The sequence below is a fragment of the Manihot esculenta genome, chromosome 15 (assembly GCF_001659605.2).
Source record: "Manihot esculenta cultivar AM560-2 chromosome 15, M.esculenta_v8, whole genome shotgun sequence".
Taxonomy (NCBI): domain Eukaryota; kingdom Viridiplantae; phylum Streptophyta; class Magnoliopsida; order Malpighiales; family Euphorbiaceae; genus Manihot; species Manihot esculenta.
The window spans coordinates 2608087-2626229 of NC_035175.2; the positions used below are offsets into that span (position 1 = coordinate 2608087).

The following is an 18143-nucleotide window of genomic DNA, read 5'->3' on the forward strand; positions in this document are numbered from 1 at the left end:
TCATTTCGACACGTTTCAACTGCAAGGTACAATAACATTAACAAATTTCATAATCTGTATAGAGAAAGAGAAATCTAGAATCTTCCGGGGGGTGAAGAGAGAAATCTAGAATCTCTAAAATTTTACTTTTAGAGGAAGAGAGAAATCTAGAATCTCTATTTTTTTTTTTGGAAGGTGAAAGTATTTTCATTTATAAAAGAGAAAGGAATGGAAACGGATCCAAGGCCCAAAATAATATATCAAACAGAAAGAACAAACTCTAGCCCAGCAAAAGAAAAAAAATGCCAAACAGAAATTTAGCAAAGTCCAAAAGTCCTACTCGATAGCATATTCAATTTGAATAAAGAGATCTGATGGACACAAGTAGAAGCATCGCTCCTTTTCTATGGATATACTCTCCGCCTGAGAAACAAGGCTATGAACTATTAAGAAATCTCCTTTATTCGTAATCGGTACGGCCATATTTAGCAAATTAAAGCCTAAGAGTGTTAACAATTAAAAAAAAAATCACGTTTATGCGATTCAAGAAAAAATCAGAAAAGCCTATATGCATTTACTAAAACAAAAAAAAATAATGATTGAGGTGATTCAATATAATAATATTACGTTAAATCACAGTCAATTGAATTTAAAATAAAAACTATACAGATTGCCAATTAAATTGAACAAATTAACTCTAAAATTTTACTTTATAAAACTTTAATCTCCTTTAAATTTAAGGGCACTAAATTTTTAAATCTTAAATTTTTTTTATTATTTTAAAAATTATATAAGTTCTAATAAAATGAAGCATCTAACATGATTTTTTTTTTAATGTTACATCAACAACCGAGTGGATAAGAAAAATTCTCTATTTATCCATTATATAAATTAAGAAAATATAATAATAACAATTCACACAGGAGTGTATTTTTAAAAGCTAAACAGTAGTGATTTTTATAATGAATAAAGTTCATTGAAATGTTTCATATAAGATAGAAGGAGAGATTAATCAGTAATCAAAGTGAAAAGACAGGAAGCAATTCTTTCTGCTCTTATGTGAGAAAAGTATACATTTTAGGTAATTAATTTGGGTGGAACCTTTGCAGACCTCCAGGCATATTTAGCTAGAACAAGCACTTCTCTTGAGCCATTAACGAGCACAACACCTGTAATTTCTTTTCAATCCTCTTCTGCAAGTGTTATATAATTTCAAGGATCCAACATTATTATCAAGGTTCTCAACTTTGGTTGTTCCTGCATAGTTTCGACAATTACAAAAATTTCGATCACTACAATTCTTGAATCATGTTCAAAACTAGTCGCAGTTATCAATTCTCTTACTGCTATTTTATTTTTTCTTCATCTACCAACTTGATCCGCAGACAGAGAACTGTGCAACTTCTCCAAACTTATGAATTCTTAAATATACTAAAGTACAAACAAGAACCTACACAGCAAGAATCCGTTGTCGTCCAGCGGTTAGGATATCTGGCTTTCACCCAGGAGACCCGGGTTCGATTCCCGGCAACGGAACATTTTTACTCCCTTCGCTCGAAGTTTTTTATGATTGTAAAATGAAAAATGATTATAGAAAGTGTGACTGATTTATCACTCCAACATCAGCTTTCATTTTAGTAAATGATTATTGAAACTTGGAGGCTGGAGCCTCCACGTGTTCAATTGAAAACAAAGTTTTGTAACCAATAGTGCAAAAGCACATTCCTAGATAGAAAAGATTATATTCCAGTGCCTTCCTTTCAACAATGGTGGTCGACAACAATTGTACCTCGAAGTTGTAAAAATTGAAATTCCTTCTAAAAGAAAATGAAATTCAAAGGTAAGAAGAGTCGAATTAGGCAAATCGTGTGAATTTGTAGAAATTGAAAGGGCAATATTGGAAGTAAAAATTTGGAATGCCCCAAGCTCGTATAACTACCTCAAAACTTCCTCCCTCTCGGGTTGTACAGATTCCATAGCACCAATTATTTACCAAACAATAACTGAAAAATGTTGGCAATTTTTTATAAAACGATCGCCAAGTGCCCGGAGGCGCTACAGAGCCCGCATTCTGGCTCTAAGTCCGCTTTAAAAGATGGGTTCTTGGCCAAGCATTTTGCATCGGTCCACCCCGCTTCTGTCACTGTCAATCTAGGCTCTGCTGGTGTTATAGCTTACTCCCTTGACAAGCAAAACCCTCTCCTTCCTAGGTACTTTTGTTTTTGCCCTAAACAATGATACCCATCTTTTTTTTCCCTTCTTCTTGACTGTGGATTTAATATTGATCGCTTGGCTGCTATTTCGTTTTGGGATTTGGGCTTTTGGGGTGTTTGGTTGCTGAGAGAATCACAAGAGATGGAAGTTGAGAACCGCTTATTTGTATTATTTATGGTACCGCTCATTGACCGTCAACTTTACTTTTATAGTGATCAAGGTAAAAAAAAAATGGTTGATGGGATCTTTTACCTGTAATAATTGCTTTTATGTTTGGAGGGATTTGTTATGATCTCGTGCTATTTTCTTTTGCGGAAACTTCCAGTCGTGTTCGTTCCTTCCGTGGTTAATTCATTGTCATTTTTTGTTAAAGTTATTCCTTCATATTTTATTAGCCTCTTAATATAATTTCCAGCTGCCTGTAAAGGATGAGTTTATCTAATCATTGATTCCTGGTGATTGGGCTTAGTACAGAATAATTTGTATCTGATGATTTTATGATTTCCTCTCAATTTCCATTGTTTCAATTTAGACAAAGTATAAATCTAATCTAGTTCAGTGGCTAATTACGTCATTTCAGTGTTTTTCTTTTTGGAAGTATTTGGATGTTTCATTTATTGGAGTGATCGTGTTCTGTTCTGAATATCATTTGTATCATTTGCAATGTTCTTACCATAATCAAATAGTCAATGTATCCCATGTATAGGATCTTCTTTTTTTGGGGTATTTTTTAGTGTCTGTATTTTCTTTTCGTTGTATGACAATATTGTTGGCTAATTATGAATTGCGGTGCCACAAAATATAACATGCTTCTCCCTTGTTGAAATTAAGAAATCAGGGCGTGCGTGCTTCAACCTGAAATCCAACCTTTTGGAGGAAACTGAAAAGCGAAAACCACTTTTTCCTTCTTTGCTGAATTTTATTGAAGATTATTTAACACTGCCATCAGATTCATCCTAAATAAATCTTCAGTCTTTTCTAGTCTCATCTGTCTTCTTGTCCCTTGCTAGATTATTTGCAGTTGTAGATGACATTTTCTGCTTGTTCCAAGGGCACATTGAGAATGTTGCAGTTCTCAAGCAGCAATATGGCTTAAGTAAAACTGCCAATGAGGCGATCATTGTTATTGAAGCTTATAGAACCCTCCGAGATCGAGGACCTTATCCTGCTGATCAGGTTGTCAGAGATATCCAAGGGAAATTTGCTTTTATGCTCTATGATAAGACTTCAAATTCCACGTTTATAGCTGCTGTAAGTAAAGCCTTATGCTTAGTCTGTTTACTTTTATCTCATCAGCTGCTTGATCAATATTAACTTTATTTCCTTTGCAGGATGCTGATGGAAGTGTACCTTTCTTCTGGGGAGCTGATTCTGAAGATAATCTTGTCCTTTCAGATGATGTTCAGATTTTGCAGCAGGCCTGTGGGAAATCATTTGCACCATTCCCCAAAGGTGACTTTCTTTTTTGGTATATTGGAAAAGCAAAGGTGACAGTCAACTGCCATCTATGTGATATATAGAAATCTTTTTCGTGGTGCTCTTTTTGAAGCAAATAAAATACAAAATAAAAAACCTTAAGGGGCACATGGATAAGGATAAAAATCTACTTTAAGTTGGTCAGGGATAAGTGATAATTGAAAACCCCAGAAATGGGGATAATCAGGTGCCCTAAATTTCAACACAATATATGCACTCTGTATCTCTTAAACATATTCATTTTGCATGTTAAGTTTTGAGTTTAAAGTTAGGTCTTGTTTGCAATGGAACCCTTGAACTTTTAGATAGTCATTTAAGCTGCAAAAGAGGAATTGGCAAGTGTAAGGTAAATGATGATCTGCAAGGATTAGATTGCTCAATCTATGAGCTTCTGTTGTTACCTCAGGATGCTTCCATACAACTTCTGGAGGCTTGAGGAGCTTTGAGCACCCTTTGAATGAGTTGAAGCCAATTCCAAGAGTGGACAGTTCAGGTCAGATATGTGGTGCAAATTTCAAGGTCGATGCAGAGATTAAGAAGGAAGGTGGTGGCATGCCAAGAGTTGGGAGTGCTTATGACTGGTCCTCAAGCTACTAAAGAGCTTCAAAGTTTTTCTCACCAGGGCTCTGGTTATTACTAGGCTGTCTGTTAGTTTTGCAATATCTTTTCCTGAGCTGATTGGGATCTTTGATGATTTTGCCGCAAAAATATACCAACCATATATTGTTGTTACTTGTTAGCATTTCCCAAAAACAAGACATCAGTTTGCAGTGCTGTAAATGTTAGCTTACTATGCAGCTGAGCCCGAACTTTTTTGGGGCATAACATAAAATAAGATTTACCTCGCATATATTCTCTCATGCATGGATGTTTTGCATATGACTTGTTGATTTATATTTTAGCTCTTATTAGTGGGAGGTTGTGATTGCTATTTTTAAGCTAAGGAACACGTAAATAACCGGTTTACTTCAGGAGAAGGATACAACTGCAGTTGGATGGGCCCCTTGTTTGTTTTATTAGCTTTATCGTAAACAAAAATTAACTTCTCTCCGACCAAAGCAAAGCGTATTGGAGCAGTTGGCTTCAGTGAATCAGTAAGAATGCGTACAGCATGTGATAAAGAAGCACAAGCAGGTTAGTGCCCGACATCCATGTCTGTTGTCTGAGCGCAATCCATTCAGCACTGAAGTTGACTCTGATTAGCGCATACGGTCTATTGTTCCCCAGGTTGCCTATGGATAATAAATCCATCAGTATTTTTACTCCCTGTCCTATTGACCTTTTCAATTTTGGTTATTTCAAAATATTTTTTCACATTATGATTAATTTATATTATTAATAATAATTTTATTATTTTAAATAAGACTTAATATTTTAATTTTATATTAAAGACAAGTGTAGTTGAAAATTAATGGAAAATTTTGTTTTTTTTTTTTTTTTTATAAAAAATGAAGTGAAAAATTTTATGAAACGAAATTAGACATGATTATTAATATTTCTGTTTAAAACGTAAAGACAATTGTGTTGTCGTTATATATTTACTTATCGTTGCATAATTTTGGATGTAATAGAAACTAATGTTTGTTACATTTTATATATATTATGTCTATTTATTTGAAATTTCTATATGATATCATTTAGTTTTTTGAACTCAATATTAAAATTTTCTATATATGTATATGAAAGCAAATAAAAAACTAATGCCTCAATTTATGTAGTTTCACATTTTTTTATGAATTTTTATATTTTATATCCGTTGCTCAGTTCAATTAATATATTTTTTAAAATTTAAAAAATTAATAGACTAATATGTTTAAAATTTCAAAATTAGTAGATATTTATAATCAATTGTGATTTGGTGATCTAATCATATTTATTATTATTATATCATTAGATATGAAAATCTCACGCTAGCTTGCTATTTATTATTATCTTTTTATAGGGCTACCTGGAAAAAAAAAATTTATAAAGTAGAAAATGAAAATTATTCACACATACAATATTTACTTGCTTCGATAGGCCTTAAGCCTCTTCAGCTTGGCTCTTTCTCTTCAGTTTGTAAAGTGTTAAATTTTGAAAATCTGTCTCACTCAGATCACTCTCCTATCCTAATGATCACTCAGCCTATTCAAAATAGAAAAGAAATATGGCCCTTTCGCTTCGAGAATATTTGGTTGAGAGAAATTCATTGTCATTGTATAGTGGACATTTTTTGAAACTCTAACCAACTGCCTACGATTGCAAAATTCACAACATGTGGAGAAGTTTTTTCGAATTGGGGAGGTAGCTTTCTTAAAGAAACTCTTCAGAAATTACAAACCTACCAGAGAAGAATGGAGTCCTTTGGAAGAAGGAAATATGTCACTAATTCTAATATCTCTCAACAAGAATTTATGGAATTGCTACATGTTTAAGAAGCTTACTGGAAAAAAAAAAAAAAAAAAAAAAAGGCAAAGCACTTTTGGCTTTGAGAGGGAGACAAAAATTCCAAGTATTTTCATGCACAAGCCACGATCAGACACCACACAAATTCCTTATCCAGAGTTTTGAATGGAAGAGGAGTATGGATTGATTGAAGCTCATGTTTTCTGGCCCTTTTCTAATCGAAGAGTACTGTAAGAAGTGATTTTTTTAGATACATCTCTCTGAAAGTGACATCAAAACAAAATTCTTCTCTCACGGCCCCTTTTTAAGTAAATGAGATTCGTGCGGCTATTTTCTTTATGCACCTAGATAAATCACCAGGTTCGGACGACATGAATCCAATCTTCTATCAACACTTCTAGAGCACTATTGGACTCGAGATTACAGAACTTTACCTCGATTGTTTGAACAACAACTATCTGCCTCATGATTTAAACAAAATGCTGCTCATTCTCATCCTTAAGAAGAAAATTATTCGGTTTTTATCTTACCTCCGACTTATCTCACTTTGCAATGTAAGAGGAGCACCTGCCAAGTATTATCACTACAATTTTCTTAGTATATAGAGGTTGCTGTTGGAGGTTGGTAATAGACGATCCATATCAGCATGGAAGGATGCATGGCTACCGGACGTGAGTTAGCCTTTTGTTAGCTCTCTTACTTAATTGTAGTGATTATAAATAAAAAAAATTATTTTAAAATAAATAATTTTCTCTTAAAAAAATATTTTTTTATATTTTGAAATCTATATTAAAACACGCATGTATAAATTTATTAATAAATTTTAATTATTAAATTAAAATTAAATAATAAAAAATAAATAATCTCAGTATTTTTCATGAAAAATATTTTTTAAAATATAAATTAGTCTTAAAATTTAATTACTTGCGTCCTACTATTTTTTTTAGTAGTTATAAGCTGCTAATTTCAAATGCTTAGAAATTTAAATAAATTCCAATGAACTTATAAATTATAAAATAATTTTTGAAGTTAGGCCAAATGAGCTCAAAGTCTTCTCTCTATAATCACTACAATCTACAATCTTTTGTCCGCTGCAGGGGCCATTCAATTTTTGCCCCTCATATAAATTAGTCCCCCCCGCCTCTTTAAATTATAGCTTGCACTGATTTTCTGCATTCTAGGGTTTTCTCTTCTTTTAACTTAAAAAGGGAGCGGTTCTCGTCTCTATCTTCTCCGTCGACCGCTCCTGTCCATTTTTCTCCTCACCTTCCTTCTCATTTCATGCAATCTCATGCTCGCATTACACCACTGAGAACATCTCTTTCTATCTTCACTATCACAACATATCCCCAAGCCTTTTTCTAGAGAAAATTTTAAAAAAATCCACAAGTATTTCCCTCCCGACAAACACCCAAGTAAGTTTCACGATTATCCAATGCAACTCTCTGTCCGCACCGAAACCAATTCAAATGCCATCCAAAACCTCGAAGACCCTGGATCCCCAAAATCTACTTTGGCAGAGGCTAATTCTTCCTCCGCAACTGCAGCTTTGGTGGCGGCGGATGATGAGGACAACAATAAAACGGATGATAATCTAGCTGACGAATTGGTTCTCGATGTTAGAGGGAAAACCCTGGAATTTGATTTATTAGAGAAGGTCGACGATTCCGTGGAGGGGTTGTATTTGTACAAGAACGCATTTAGTTTGGTTCCGAGATCTGTGGGAAGGCTGGGGAAATTGAGAACGTTGAAGTTCTTTGGTAATGAGTTGAATTTGTTTCCACTGGAATTTGGAAATTTAGTGGGATTGGAGCGCTTGCAAGTAAAAGTTTCATCGCCGGAGCTGAATGGGTTAAGCTTGAATAAGTTGAGAGGGTTGAAGGAGCTTGAGCTGTCAAAAGCTCCCCCGAGACCCTCCGTTTTCACGATTTTGAGCGAGATTGCTGGGCTGAAGTGCTTGACCAAGCTTTCTGTTTGTCATTTCTCCATAAGGTAAGCATGTAAGTGTTTTTGAATAGAGTTTACTTAGGAATGCGAAAAATTGAATTTTTGAACGCTGGGCTGTGATTTGCTTTTGACCTTGCTGAGGGTTTTTACTAGGTAGGCAAACAGAATGCTATCGTGGAACAATTGTTTTGTTTGGGGGGGGGGGGGGAGGAGTATTTTCGCTGGCATTACAAAAGAAGCGAAAGTTTTTTCTTTCTTTCTTTCTTTCTTTCTTTTGGTTCAAGGTCTAATATATACAGTACATAGGAATTTTATTGACGCTAAGTAATATGAGAGACCATTTAATATGCATCATGTGGTTTGAAGAAGCAGAAAGCAATTCATTTATGATATTTGTGTGACTATGTTTGTCTATTGCATGAAAACTGTGAAAGATTGAGGAAAATGCGTGCCCTTTGCGTTACCGTTTGACAAATTTTCAAACTATCCATCCCGTTGGCCATACAATAACTACAGAATACATTTTCTCCTATTTCATTTGCTTGTTCAAGACAATATCAATCTCGTAAGGCACACTCTGTTTTAGGCTGTAAGCATTCCAACTGCAATGATGTTTACATGATTTAAGTTTAGAGCTTTAAATGGCTAAGCATTAGTTTGCAAACAAAAATTTTGATGCTGATGCTATTTTTCCTGCAGATACCTTCCTCCAGAAATTGGATGCTTAAATGGCCTGGAGTATTTGGACCTTTCATTCAACAAAATAAAGACTTTGCCTATTGAAATTAGTAATTTAAATGCATTGATATCATTGATAGTTGCAAATAATAAATTGGTTGAACTGCCCTCTCGGTTGTCCTTATTGCAAAGATTGGAGAACTTGGACCTGTCAAGTAATAGGTTGACGTCATTGGGGTCTCTTCAGCTGGACTTAATGCATAACCTTCAGAATTTAAATCTTCAGGTACTTTTTTTCTCTGAATAAACAAGGATTCATCTATTTTCCCTAATCTTTAAGGGGAGATTTTATGCACTGTCCCATTTTTCATCATTATTGTCTCCTGTGCGTCTGAGTTCTGACTGATTTTGAAAGTTGTGTTGTCTATTGATATTTCCTAAAATAATTTAGTTTTAGTTGTTTTTGTATATATATATATATATTGCCTCTTCTATTCTAACTTGTCATCCAAACATTTTTATGCCGGGCATCTATGATTTTTAACTTCTTGTCATTTGAAATGGATTCTATTGTTCATCTTTTTAAATTACTTTACTTGCATATTTATGTCTGCCTCTATAAATCTAATTCTTTTTTTTTTTTAATTAATGTTCACTGTTCAAGTACAACAAGCTTCTCAGTTGTTCTCAAATACCAGCATGGATATGTTGCAATTTGGAAGGGAATGGCAAGGATTTGTCTAATGATGATTTCATCAGTTCTTCAGTTGAAATGGATGTATATGAAACCTCCATTCAATCTGATGATAGAACCTTTAAGTGTAATGGTTAGTTTTTTAACGTCACTCTTTCTAAATGCTTTCTGCAGGTGACATTTTTATTTTTATTTGTTGTTTTCCATTGGCTCTTTAACTTGTAACCAACTTTAGTCATTGTAAAATGTTGCAGGTTCTGTTAATCCTACATCAAGCATATTAACTGGATCTTTGTCGAGCAGCAGATGCTTTGCAACTAGGAGATCATGTAAGCGGTGGAGACGTCGGCATTTTTTGCAACAAAGAGCTCGTCAGGGACGTTTGAACAACAGCAGGAAATGGAAGGGTGATTCGTGTGCTGAACTATTGACTCAAAAGGAAAGTGATAATTGCAATCCAAATAACCTGAATTTGCTGCCTTCTGAAAATTGTGAAGAAGGTACCTCAGATGTCATAGGTCTGGATGATGACAATGAAGATAAAGTGGTAAATTCTGGTGAAATTGAAGCTGCAAATTCACATCTTAGTGGTGATAGTGATAGAATCTGTTCTAAAAGGGGGTTTCACATTGAAAATTGCTCAAGTGACCTTAAAACCATAGGTAAAGGTGGGGAAGATGAATCTTGCGTGCATGAAAATTCTTTATCCTTGACACGGAATGGGGCTGGTGGGGAAGATGAGGGGTCATCTTCAGAAAAGCCCAACTTCAATTTCAAGTCAAAGAGGCATTCTGATAGGGATCTTGATAATCCAAAACCATGCAAGTGTCAAAGACCAACAGGAGATGGGGCATGTTTATCCCGCAAGTATAGTAACTTATCATTTTGTAGCATTGAGGACCATATCCCAGATGGCTTTTATGATGCGGGACGTGACCGGCCTTTCATGTCACTAGGGAGCTATGAACAAATTTTGCATCTTGATTCTCGCGAGGTCATTCTTCTGGACAGGTTGTTTTGTATGTCAATTTACGTCAATATCAGCTTAATCATAATGCTAGAATTTTTAAAATTTATCTTATTGCTTTTTCAGTGTAAAAGATTTATTGCTTCTTGTTTTTTGCCTACAGGGAGAAGGATGAAAAGTTAGATGCAACAGTTCTATCTGCCCAAGCTTTGGTCTGCCGCTTGAAGAGATTAAATGGTTTTGTCAAGGAGAGGAATAAGGTTGCTGTTGATAACTTGCAGATTGCATCACTGCTTGCACTTTTTGTGTCTGATCATTTTGGAGGCAGTGACAGAACTTCTACTGTTGAAAGGACACGAAAAGATGTGTCTGGTTCAAACTATAGGAAACCATTTGTTTGCACGTGTTCAACTGGAAACAATGACGATATGAATGCAACAACAAAACATATTCTGGGCATTTCAGAAGATATTATTTTCTCTGATCTCTGTGAGAAATCTTTACATTCTGTTAAAGCAAGAAGAAATTCCATTGTTGTACCTCTAGGGAATTTGCAGTTTGGTGTTTGTAGGCACAGAGCCTTGCTAATGAAGGTAATTTTTCTTTCATTCTATTATGTTCTTTGGATGTTCATGTATACATGAATTGAAAATCTAATGAAACTTAAATTGCTCCAGTATCTATGTGACCGAATGGAGCCACCAGTACCCTGTGAACTTGTTAGAGGTTATCTGGACTTTGTGCCGCATGCCTGGAATACCATTCTCATAAAGAAGGGGGATTCATGGGTCCGCATGTTGGTGGATGCATGCCGTCCTCTTGACATAAGGGAAGAGACTGATCCAGAGTATATTTGCAGGTCAGTTAGATGATAGTTTGGTACACAGAAGTGTGAGAAATTCAAGTACTCTTCTCTCACAATCATCATCCAAGATTATTTAATTGGTCATGCCTTTTTTTTTTTTTTTTTTTTTTGGCTTGTCTTGCCTGAGTTTAAGATCATCTATCTGATGGATTTTTTTGTCAGGTACATTCCACTCAGTCGGATTAAAATTTCTCTTTCAACTGAGGACAAGCCTGGACCTGGTTGTTCCATAACTTCTTTCTCCACGTGCGATGAGTTAGAAAAAACAGCTTCTAGTACCATCATTGAATGCAAGCTTGGATCAGTTGAAGCTGCAGCAAAGGCATGTTTTACTAATTCTTTTTCCAGTCTTCCATTGTGACCAAGTATAAGATGCGCTTATTATTTCTGCCTACTAAATCTAGTGATTTCTGGCATTTGCATTTGATTGTGGTGAATATTTTGTGCTTTTTCTCATGATATTTTTACTGATGCAAAATATTTAAGTACTGATTTTTATTTTTATGGCTTTTTATTAAAAGCTTATATACTCTCTTGCACCTGGAGAATGCACTCAGAGATTTTTTTTTTTTTTGGTAGAAGGCATCTATTCCTTTTTGTTGTATTTTATTTGATTAAATTTTTTTGTTTTATCATTTGGAGTATGTCGACACTATTCTTATTTCTTTTTAAGCTTTTACTTCTATTCTTATTTATTTATTAAATCACAGCTTAGAAATGCCTAGCGAACTGTTGATAAGGTTTTCTTATTTGTTGGTGTAGGTGCGATCTTTAGAGATATGTGGGACTTCAGCAGATGAAATTAGGAGTTTTGAGTACAACTGCATCGGGGAAGTAAGAATTTTAGGTGCCTTGAAACATCCCTGCATAGTTGAATTGTATGGACACCAGATATCTTCGAAGTGGGTTCAGTCAGAAGATGGGAAACCAGAGCGCCAGATATTACGGTCTGTGATTCTTATGGAGCATGTTAAAGGGGGATCTTTAAAGGTATTTATAATTCAACTTTTTTAGTGGGTAAACAAGCATAAGTAACTAGCTGTATCAATATCTATAATTTCATATTTTATTTAATAATTTTAAATTCTAATACTATTAGCATAAAAATTTATGTAAATAAATTTTTATTCAATGCCCTTTGAAATAAATTCTGAATGTCTATGATTTTGATATTTTTTTAATTAATAAATATTACTATTATGCTTCATTATGTTTTCTTATTTCTTTTTATGATAATATTTTCAATAAATTGCGATATTATTAATAAAAAATATTTCAGATAGTTTATTTACTTCAAAAAAAAAATATTAGAAATCTCAAAGATATTTTATCAAAGTTAATATGCTAATTTAATTATTGAATGAACTCGCTTGTTAAATATGTTATTAAGATAATCTATTTAATTATGTCAGTTAGATAATTAGATATTGAATTTCAAAAAACAGTGAAAGAATGTGAAATGGTAAAAAAGTAATTAAGGAGGCTATCATCTCTGGTATTAGTAAATTGAAATGTAATGGAGTTAAAATTGTAAACAGTAACAGTTCTCTCTCTTTTGATATATGTCTGTCACACTTAAAAATTTGAAGGGAACTCCAAGGTTCTTTCTTACTCAAATAATCTAATAATATGTCATAAAAATTAAAATGGAAGTTATTTCTATTTTCTAGTAATAAAATAAACAATAATAAAAAATAAACACATTAAATATAAAAATTACAACAGGATAACATGATCACAAGAACAGTGATTTGAACTTTATAACGAATAAAATTATTCTAAAGTCAGTTTAATGAAAGTAATACCAATTAAATAGGTTAAACTGTTAAAGTAATTGAAATTAAAGTTTAAAAAAAAATGAAATGAGAAAAATAATATGTGCTGTATGTGTGTTTGAGGAAAGAGGGGGGCAGGTGTTTGTTAAGCTAGTTGTTCACATAAGAGTAATTAAAAGGAAAGGAAAGAATGTGCAGGCTGCGAGGTGGTTGTGATGGTAAGGCATTGTGAGAAATTAAAAAGAGGGGGAAAATGAAAGAACAATGGGCAAGGATGTAAGAGGTCTTTATTTAGATGCAATGATAATGTTATCATGTGGTTGATCTTTTCATGCATTCCTTTCTAATTATTATTCACTTCGTGCAACAGAGTTACGTAGAGAAGATGTCAAAAGCTGGTGAGAAGCATGTACCAGTTGATTTAGCATTGTGTATTGCTCGAGATGTTGCATGTGCATTGGCAGAGCTGCACTCGAAACACATAATTCATCGTGATGTGAAAAGTGAAAATATTCTGATTGATCTGGACAGTACAAGAGCTGATGCAATGCCTCTGGTGAAGCTCTGCGATTTTGATAGAGCGGTACCTCTCAGGTCATTCTTGCATACATGTTGTATTGCTCATAAAGGAATACCGCCACCTGATGTTTGTGTTGGAACACCTCGCTGGATGGCTCCAGAGGTTCTGCATGCAATGCATAAACGTAACTTATATGGTCTGGTATGATGTTTCTTCCATTATATGACAAAAAACTTGCATTTCTATTACTATCTATGTAACTATTGTAAGGTTCCGTAAAGCTAGTATAAGACTGAAATCAGTTGGGTTATACTATGCAATTCTGAACAGCAGGCAAATACATACTTGAACTCGCATATGAGTGTCAGAAATGGGTATATATCCTTGTATCTGACTTATTAACTTTCTAAATGGAAAATACGGGGATATGGATTTAAATTTAGACACATGTACAATATGTTATATAAATTAAAACAGAACAAAAAAATGTAAAATTATGTAAAATAATAATTAGTCTATATAGATCATCAAGTACAACCAAATAACCATTTTCTACCTAAAGAAGAAAAAAAAATATATTGTTATCCATGCTCTTCATCATGAGGGAAAAAGTGCTCTATAATTTTGGATGTGTGAATTATTTAGTGTTATAATTTTGTTTACTTGAAAGCGACAGACTAATTCGTATCAGATGTTCTTTTGATATCTTTTGCAAACTAGTTTATAAAATCTTCAGGATGACTGTGTTGGTGGATGATGACGTATATTTATTCGTTTATTGGAAGATTCTCCATCGTAGCAGAAACAGGCTATTTCAACGGCATGCCTTGAGTAATGAATTAAGTGATTCTGTTGTCTGATTGTAGGAAGTGGATATTTGGTCATATGGATGCCTGCTTTTGGAATTATTGACTCTGCGAGTTCCATATTCTGGCTTATCTGAATTCCACATCAATGACCTCCTTCAGGTGCTTATCTTCCTGGAAAAAAAATGCTAAAATTAGTTACAGTTGTCACAAGGTTCAAGATGTAGAAACAGTTCTTTTTTTTTTTATCATTTCATTTTATTCTGTAATAAGTATTTTTTATGCCTTGGTTTAAGTGCTTTGCTTTTTACTTCCTGAACTGAACAGATGGGGAAACGACCACCACTAACTGATGAACTGGAGACATTAGTATCAATGAACGAGTCCGGAGGCACTCACTCTGACTCAGATGTGGCAGGACCTGAGGCTGATTTGGAAAAACTGAAATTCCTTGTTGATTTGTTCCTTCGATGCACAGAAGGAAATCCATCTAACCGGCCAGCAGCAACTGAAATCTATGAATTGTTGATGGTGCATACAAATACTTGAAGGAGCTAGCTGCATGTGTAATTAACCTTTAGGTAACAACTCACTCCCAGTCTAAAATTTTTGTAGCCCTAGAATGTTGTATTACTATATTTAATATGTATTTCCTTCTAGTATCTAGTACTCGTGCTCATCCTTTTAACTTTTTTTTTTTTTTTTCTTAATAGCATGATTGTAGTTTTAGGTATAGAAGTTAGCATTTTCTTTAAGCTTTCTTCAGGATCAATTTTTCCCGTTGGGCACTTTCTGCCTCTGTAATCTAATTGTTATCTGTAAATTTTGTATGGGTTGTGCAATGCTAGGCGTCGTCATTCTTGTGCATTTGTAAGTTGACCTATTTAAATTTCTAAATTCCCCAAATTTTATTTGTTTTGAAGCTGTGGATAATGATCGTGCGTAATTATTTGGTTATATGATAATTGTAGTCGAGGATATTTTATTTAGGGGAGTTCCTGATATCTTTCCCCTCTCTCTATACATTAGTCTTTATCTTTTTTGTATATAAAATTCCAACATAGAAGTGAATTAATTTTTCGTATATGGCTGCTGGACCATATAAAAGCTATATATATATATATATATATTTTGTTGTTGGTGGGTGGGGGACGATGAGAGGAACAGAATACTGAAGGTTAAGTGGAAGCAGTTGACAAAATTGGAAGGGGCTGAAACCGTGTCGGCTGGAATGAACGGCTGAGAGAGGCCGAAGTATCACCTTTATTTTTGTCTGTTTTGACGAGGACAAATATTTATTAAGAGGCGGGGGAAGCAACGGGAGGGTCACGCGTGCATTCGACCTCTGCAAATTTGCTATGCTGGTTCCATCTGAGTCGGGGGCCATGGCTCTTGAGCAGCGAAGTTGTTTACCTATTCGCATCCCCCAAGCCACACGGGCGATTATAACTGCTACAGACTGTCCTTATCTAGAAAAGCAAAACCTTTAGGCATTTCTAATTTATCATTTGAAATTATAATTTTTACTTGAATACATGGAGGCTAAATGACTTCTATGATATAAATTTATATTTTTGTTTAGCCTTTAACTGAGATTGATTAAATTTCAGATATTCATGGTTTTATGATATTTTAATAAAATATGTTTATAATTAAAAAATTAAAGAAATATTTTCCATATTTTGTATTTATACTACCAAGAGATGAGCAAGTTTAGGCATAGTGATTCGCAATTATTTGATTGTAGTAATTGGAATCCTGTTGATATTCAGATTCGCTTCCCTATCTCTGTCTCTCGTCCTCTCCTCCATCGCTCTCTTTTCTATACTTATCTTGGCCAGTCGTTACCACCTGCAAGCCATTTTCCTGTGCGATAACAAAAATTGTTGCTGCTTACTACTAAAACTTTCACCAGCTGCATGTTAATGGGATTTTTATCTGGCTCTGCTGCCCAATTGACCCCCTCTCTTCCTGAATGAAACCCAAGAAAATCAAAACAAGAATGTGAATGACGTATTTATATAAATTAAATAAAACGAGAGAGAAAAATAAAATACTCAATGAAGGGAGAAATTTGCAATTGAATCAATCTATTCCATCATCTTCAACGCGATTTCATTGGGAGAATAGGCATGCTTTTATTTTCATCCCAGCATCCGCTGCTCTTAATTCATTCTCCTCCTTTTCCTTTCCCTTCATCGCCGATAATAACAGACTCGCATTACCCAAGAAACAAGTCTTTTATTGTCAATAGGTTGTTATTGCTTGCTTTCCATCATGGTCTAAGAGGAAGATATAGATTTAGAAAACTGCAATCATGTTTTATAATATTAGCATACTACATGTCTGAAAATAAATTGAGAATCAAATTTAAAAGTGTTAAAAAAATCTTATATTCTTGCTTTTATATTTTCCCTCTCTGTGATAAAATGCGTCCTCTCTTTCTTCTTTTTCTTAATTCTTCTATTTGTTTTTCTTAAGGATAGAAGTTCGCGTTAACAACAAAGCCCGAGGCCTCATTGATGAAGGTCCAGCAACAATAAAAGAACAGGCCCATGGTTCTGAAAAACTCGATTGCGGGCGGAAAAATCAACAAGGAGAGCATCGCTCGCTGCATCTGCTGCCGCCCTCCCAGTCTGCTTTATAGACATCAGAAAGGAGACGGACAAGGAGCCAAAATTAAAACTGATCCAAGCTCCACTATAGGAAATCGACCAACGGAAACAGAGAAAAATCTTAGAACTATGAGGAGGCCGCCTCATATCGTCCTAGTACTAGTAAAGACGGACTGTTGTATGTAACAACCATTGTACATACGATCATTTTATTATAAAATTTCTCATGTGTTCTTGCTAGGACTAACGATCCGATTCTTTCTCGACCTGCACAGAACGTAGCCACAAACATGGCAACAACAAACACAAATACAAAGATCGAATAGCATAGAAGTCCTTCATACCCATAAAACTCAGTTGCGAAGATTGATAAAAATATATCTACACTCGACTTAGCTAGGGAAGTCTTAAGAAGAAAATTGAGAGGAAAGAAAAAGACAAGTTGTCCTCTGACTTGTTGCAATCCAGTGTTCGAAATCATTAAACCTTCTAAAAAAGATTGTCTATCTTTTTCCCTTTTCAATTTTTTTTCTTTCATTTATATGTTAGTGTTTTTGGGAGGAGAAGATCTAATGATTTTATAAATCTGTTAACATTTATGCATTAAAAAATAATTGAAAATTTAAATAAAATCATAAATAATTTAAATGTAAAATCTTAACCATATAATTTTAAAATTTAATAATATAACTTAATCTAACAAATTTTTTTTTTGAAATGAGAATTAGGAATTGAAAAGTAGAATATGAGACTTTTTCAAATTTATTTAAATGCATTAACCATCAAACTAAATCTGTGAGTGCAACTTAATCTAACAATTATAATTTAAAATTTTAAAATTAAGTTAATTATTTTAATACTCCTCCTTAGCTTTTAAAAATTGTAAATTTTGAATATTGTGTATTATACTTTCACCCGCTTTTGAACATGAATGTGAGCTTAATGTGAGCGAAAAAAATTTTCTCTTGTCCTTGGATGTGAGAGAATTTCCTTCTCAGACATTGTTGGCTTGTATTGTATTTTTAGGCTTGTATTATATTTTTAGATTTGGCTTGGTTTTCCTCATGTTCCATAATCTCTTTTTTTTTTTTCTTTTTTATCTTGAATTTATGTCTTTTTGTTTTTTTCATCTAACGTATAGATCTCGATAAAATTACTTTAATATTAATTATTAATTTTTTTTTTAAAAAAATAAGAATATAAATGAGACCGAAAATAATTT

At 33.9% G+C, this 18143-nt stretch overlaps 2 protein-coding genes, 1 long non-coding RNA gene and 1 other non-coding gene across 7 annotated transcripts; 3 read left to right on the forward strand and 1 right to left on the reverse strand.

Moving 5' to 3' along the window:
* Positions 1–1443: 1443 nt before the first annotated feature.
* On the forward strand, positions 1444–1515 carry TRNAE-UUC. Its single transcript has one exon. It is a non-coding gene; the product is annotated as a tRNA-Glu (tRNA).
* Positions 1516–1579: 64 nt separating this feature from the next.
* On the reverse strand, positions 1580–2043 carry LOC122721867. The gene is made up of 2 exons (XR_006348648.1): positions 1919–2043; positions 1580–1793 (listed from the first exon to the last, which is right to left on the reverse strand). It is a non-coding gene; the product is annotated as an uncharacterized LOC122721867 (long non-coding RNA).
* On the forward strand, positions 1777–4529 carry LOC110601005 (stem-specific protein TSJT1). The gene is made up of 4 exons (XM_021737974.2): positions 1777–2189; positions 3204–3444; positions 3525–3645; positions 4076–4529. The coding sequence occupies exons 1-4, from the start codon at positions 1990–1992 to the stop codon at positions 4264–4266; spliced, it is 753 nt and encodes a 250-aa protein (XP_021593666.1). The 5' UTR covers positions 1777–1989; the 3' UTR covers positions 4267–4529.
* A 2661-nt stretch (positions 4530–7190) lies between these two features.
* On the forward strand, positions 7191–17437 carry LOC110601483. Of its 4 annotated transcripts, none has more exons than XM_043951152.1 (12): positions 7191–8046; positions 8701–8965; positions 9344–9506; positions 9628–10384; positions 10504–10933; positions 11018–11199; positions 11368–11527; positions 11968–12195; positions 13351–13701; positions 14367–14468; positions 14634–14887; positions 16788–17437. In XM_043951152.1, exons 1-11 carry the CDS (start codon positions 7490–7492, stop codon positions 14853–14855), a joined length of 3417 nt encoding a protein of 1138 aa, XP_043807087.1. In that variant the 5' UTR covers positions 7191–7489; the 3' UTR covers positions 14856–14887; positions 16788–17437. The 4 variants fall into 4 exon arrangements, with proteins under 4 accessions (XP_043807087.1, XP_043807085.1, XP_043807086.1 ...); XM_043951150.1 differs by having other exon boundaries at positions 16793–17437; XM_043951151.1 differs by lacking the exon at positions 16788–17437 and adding an exon at positions 15155–15887.
* Positions 17438–18143: the final 706 nt, after the last annotated feature.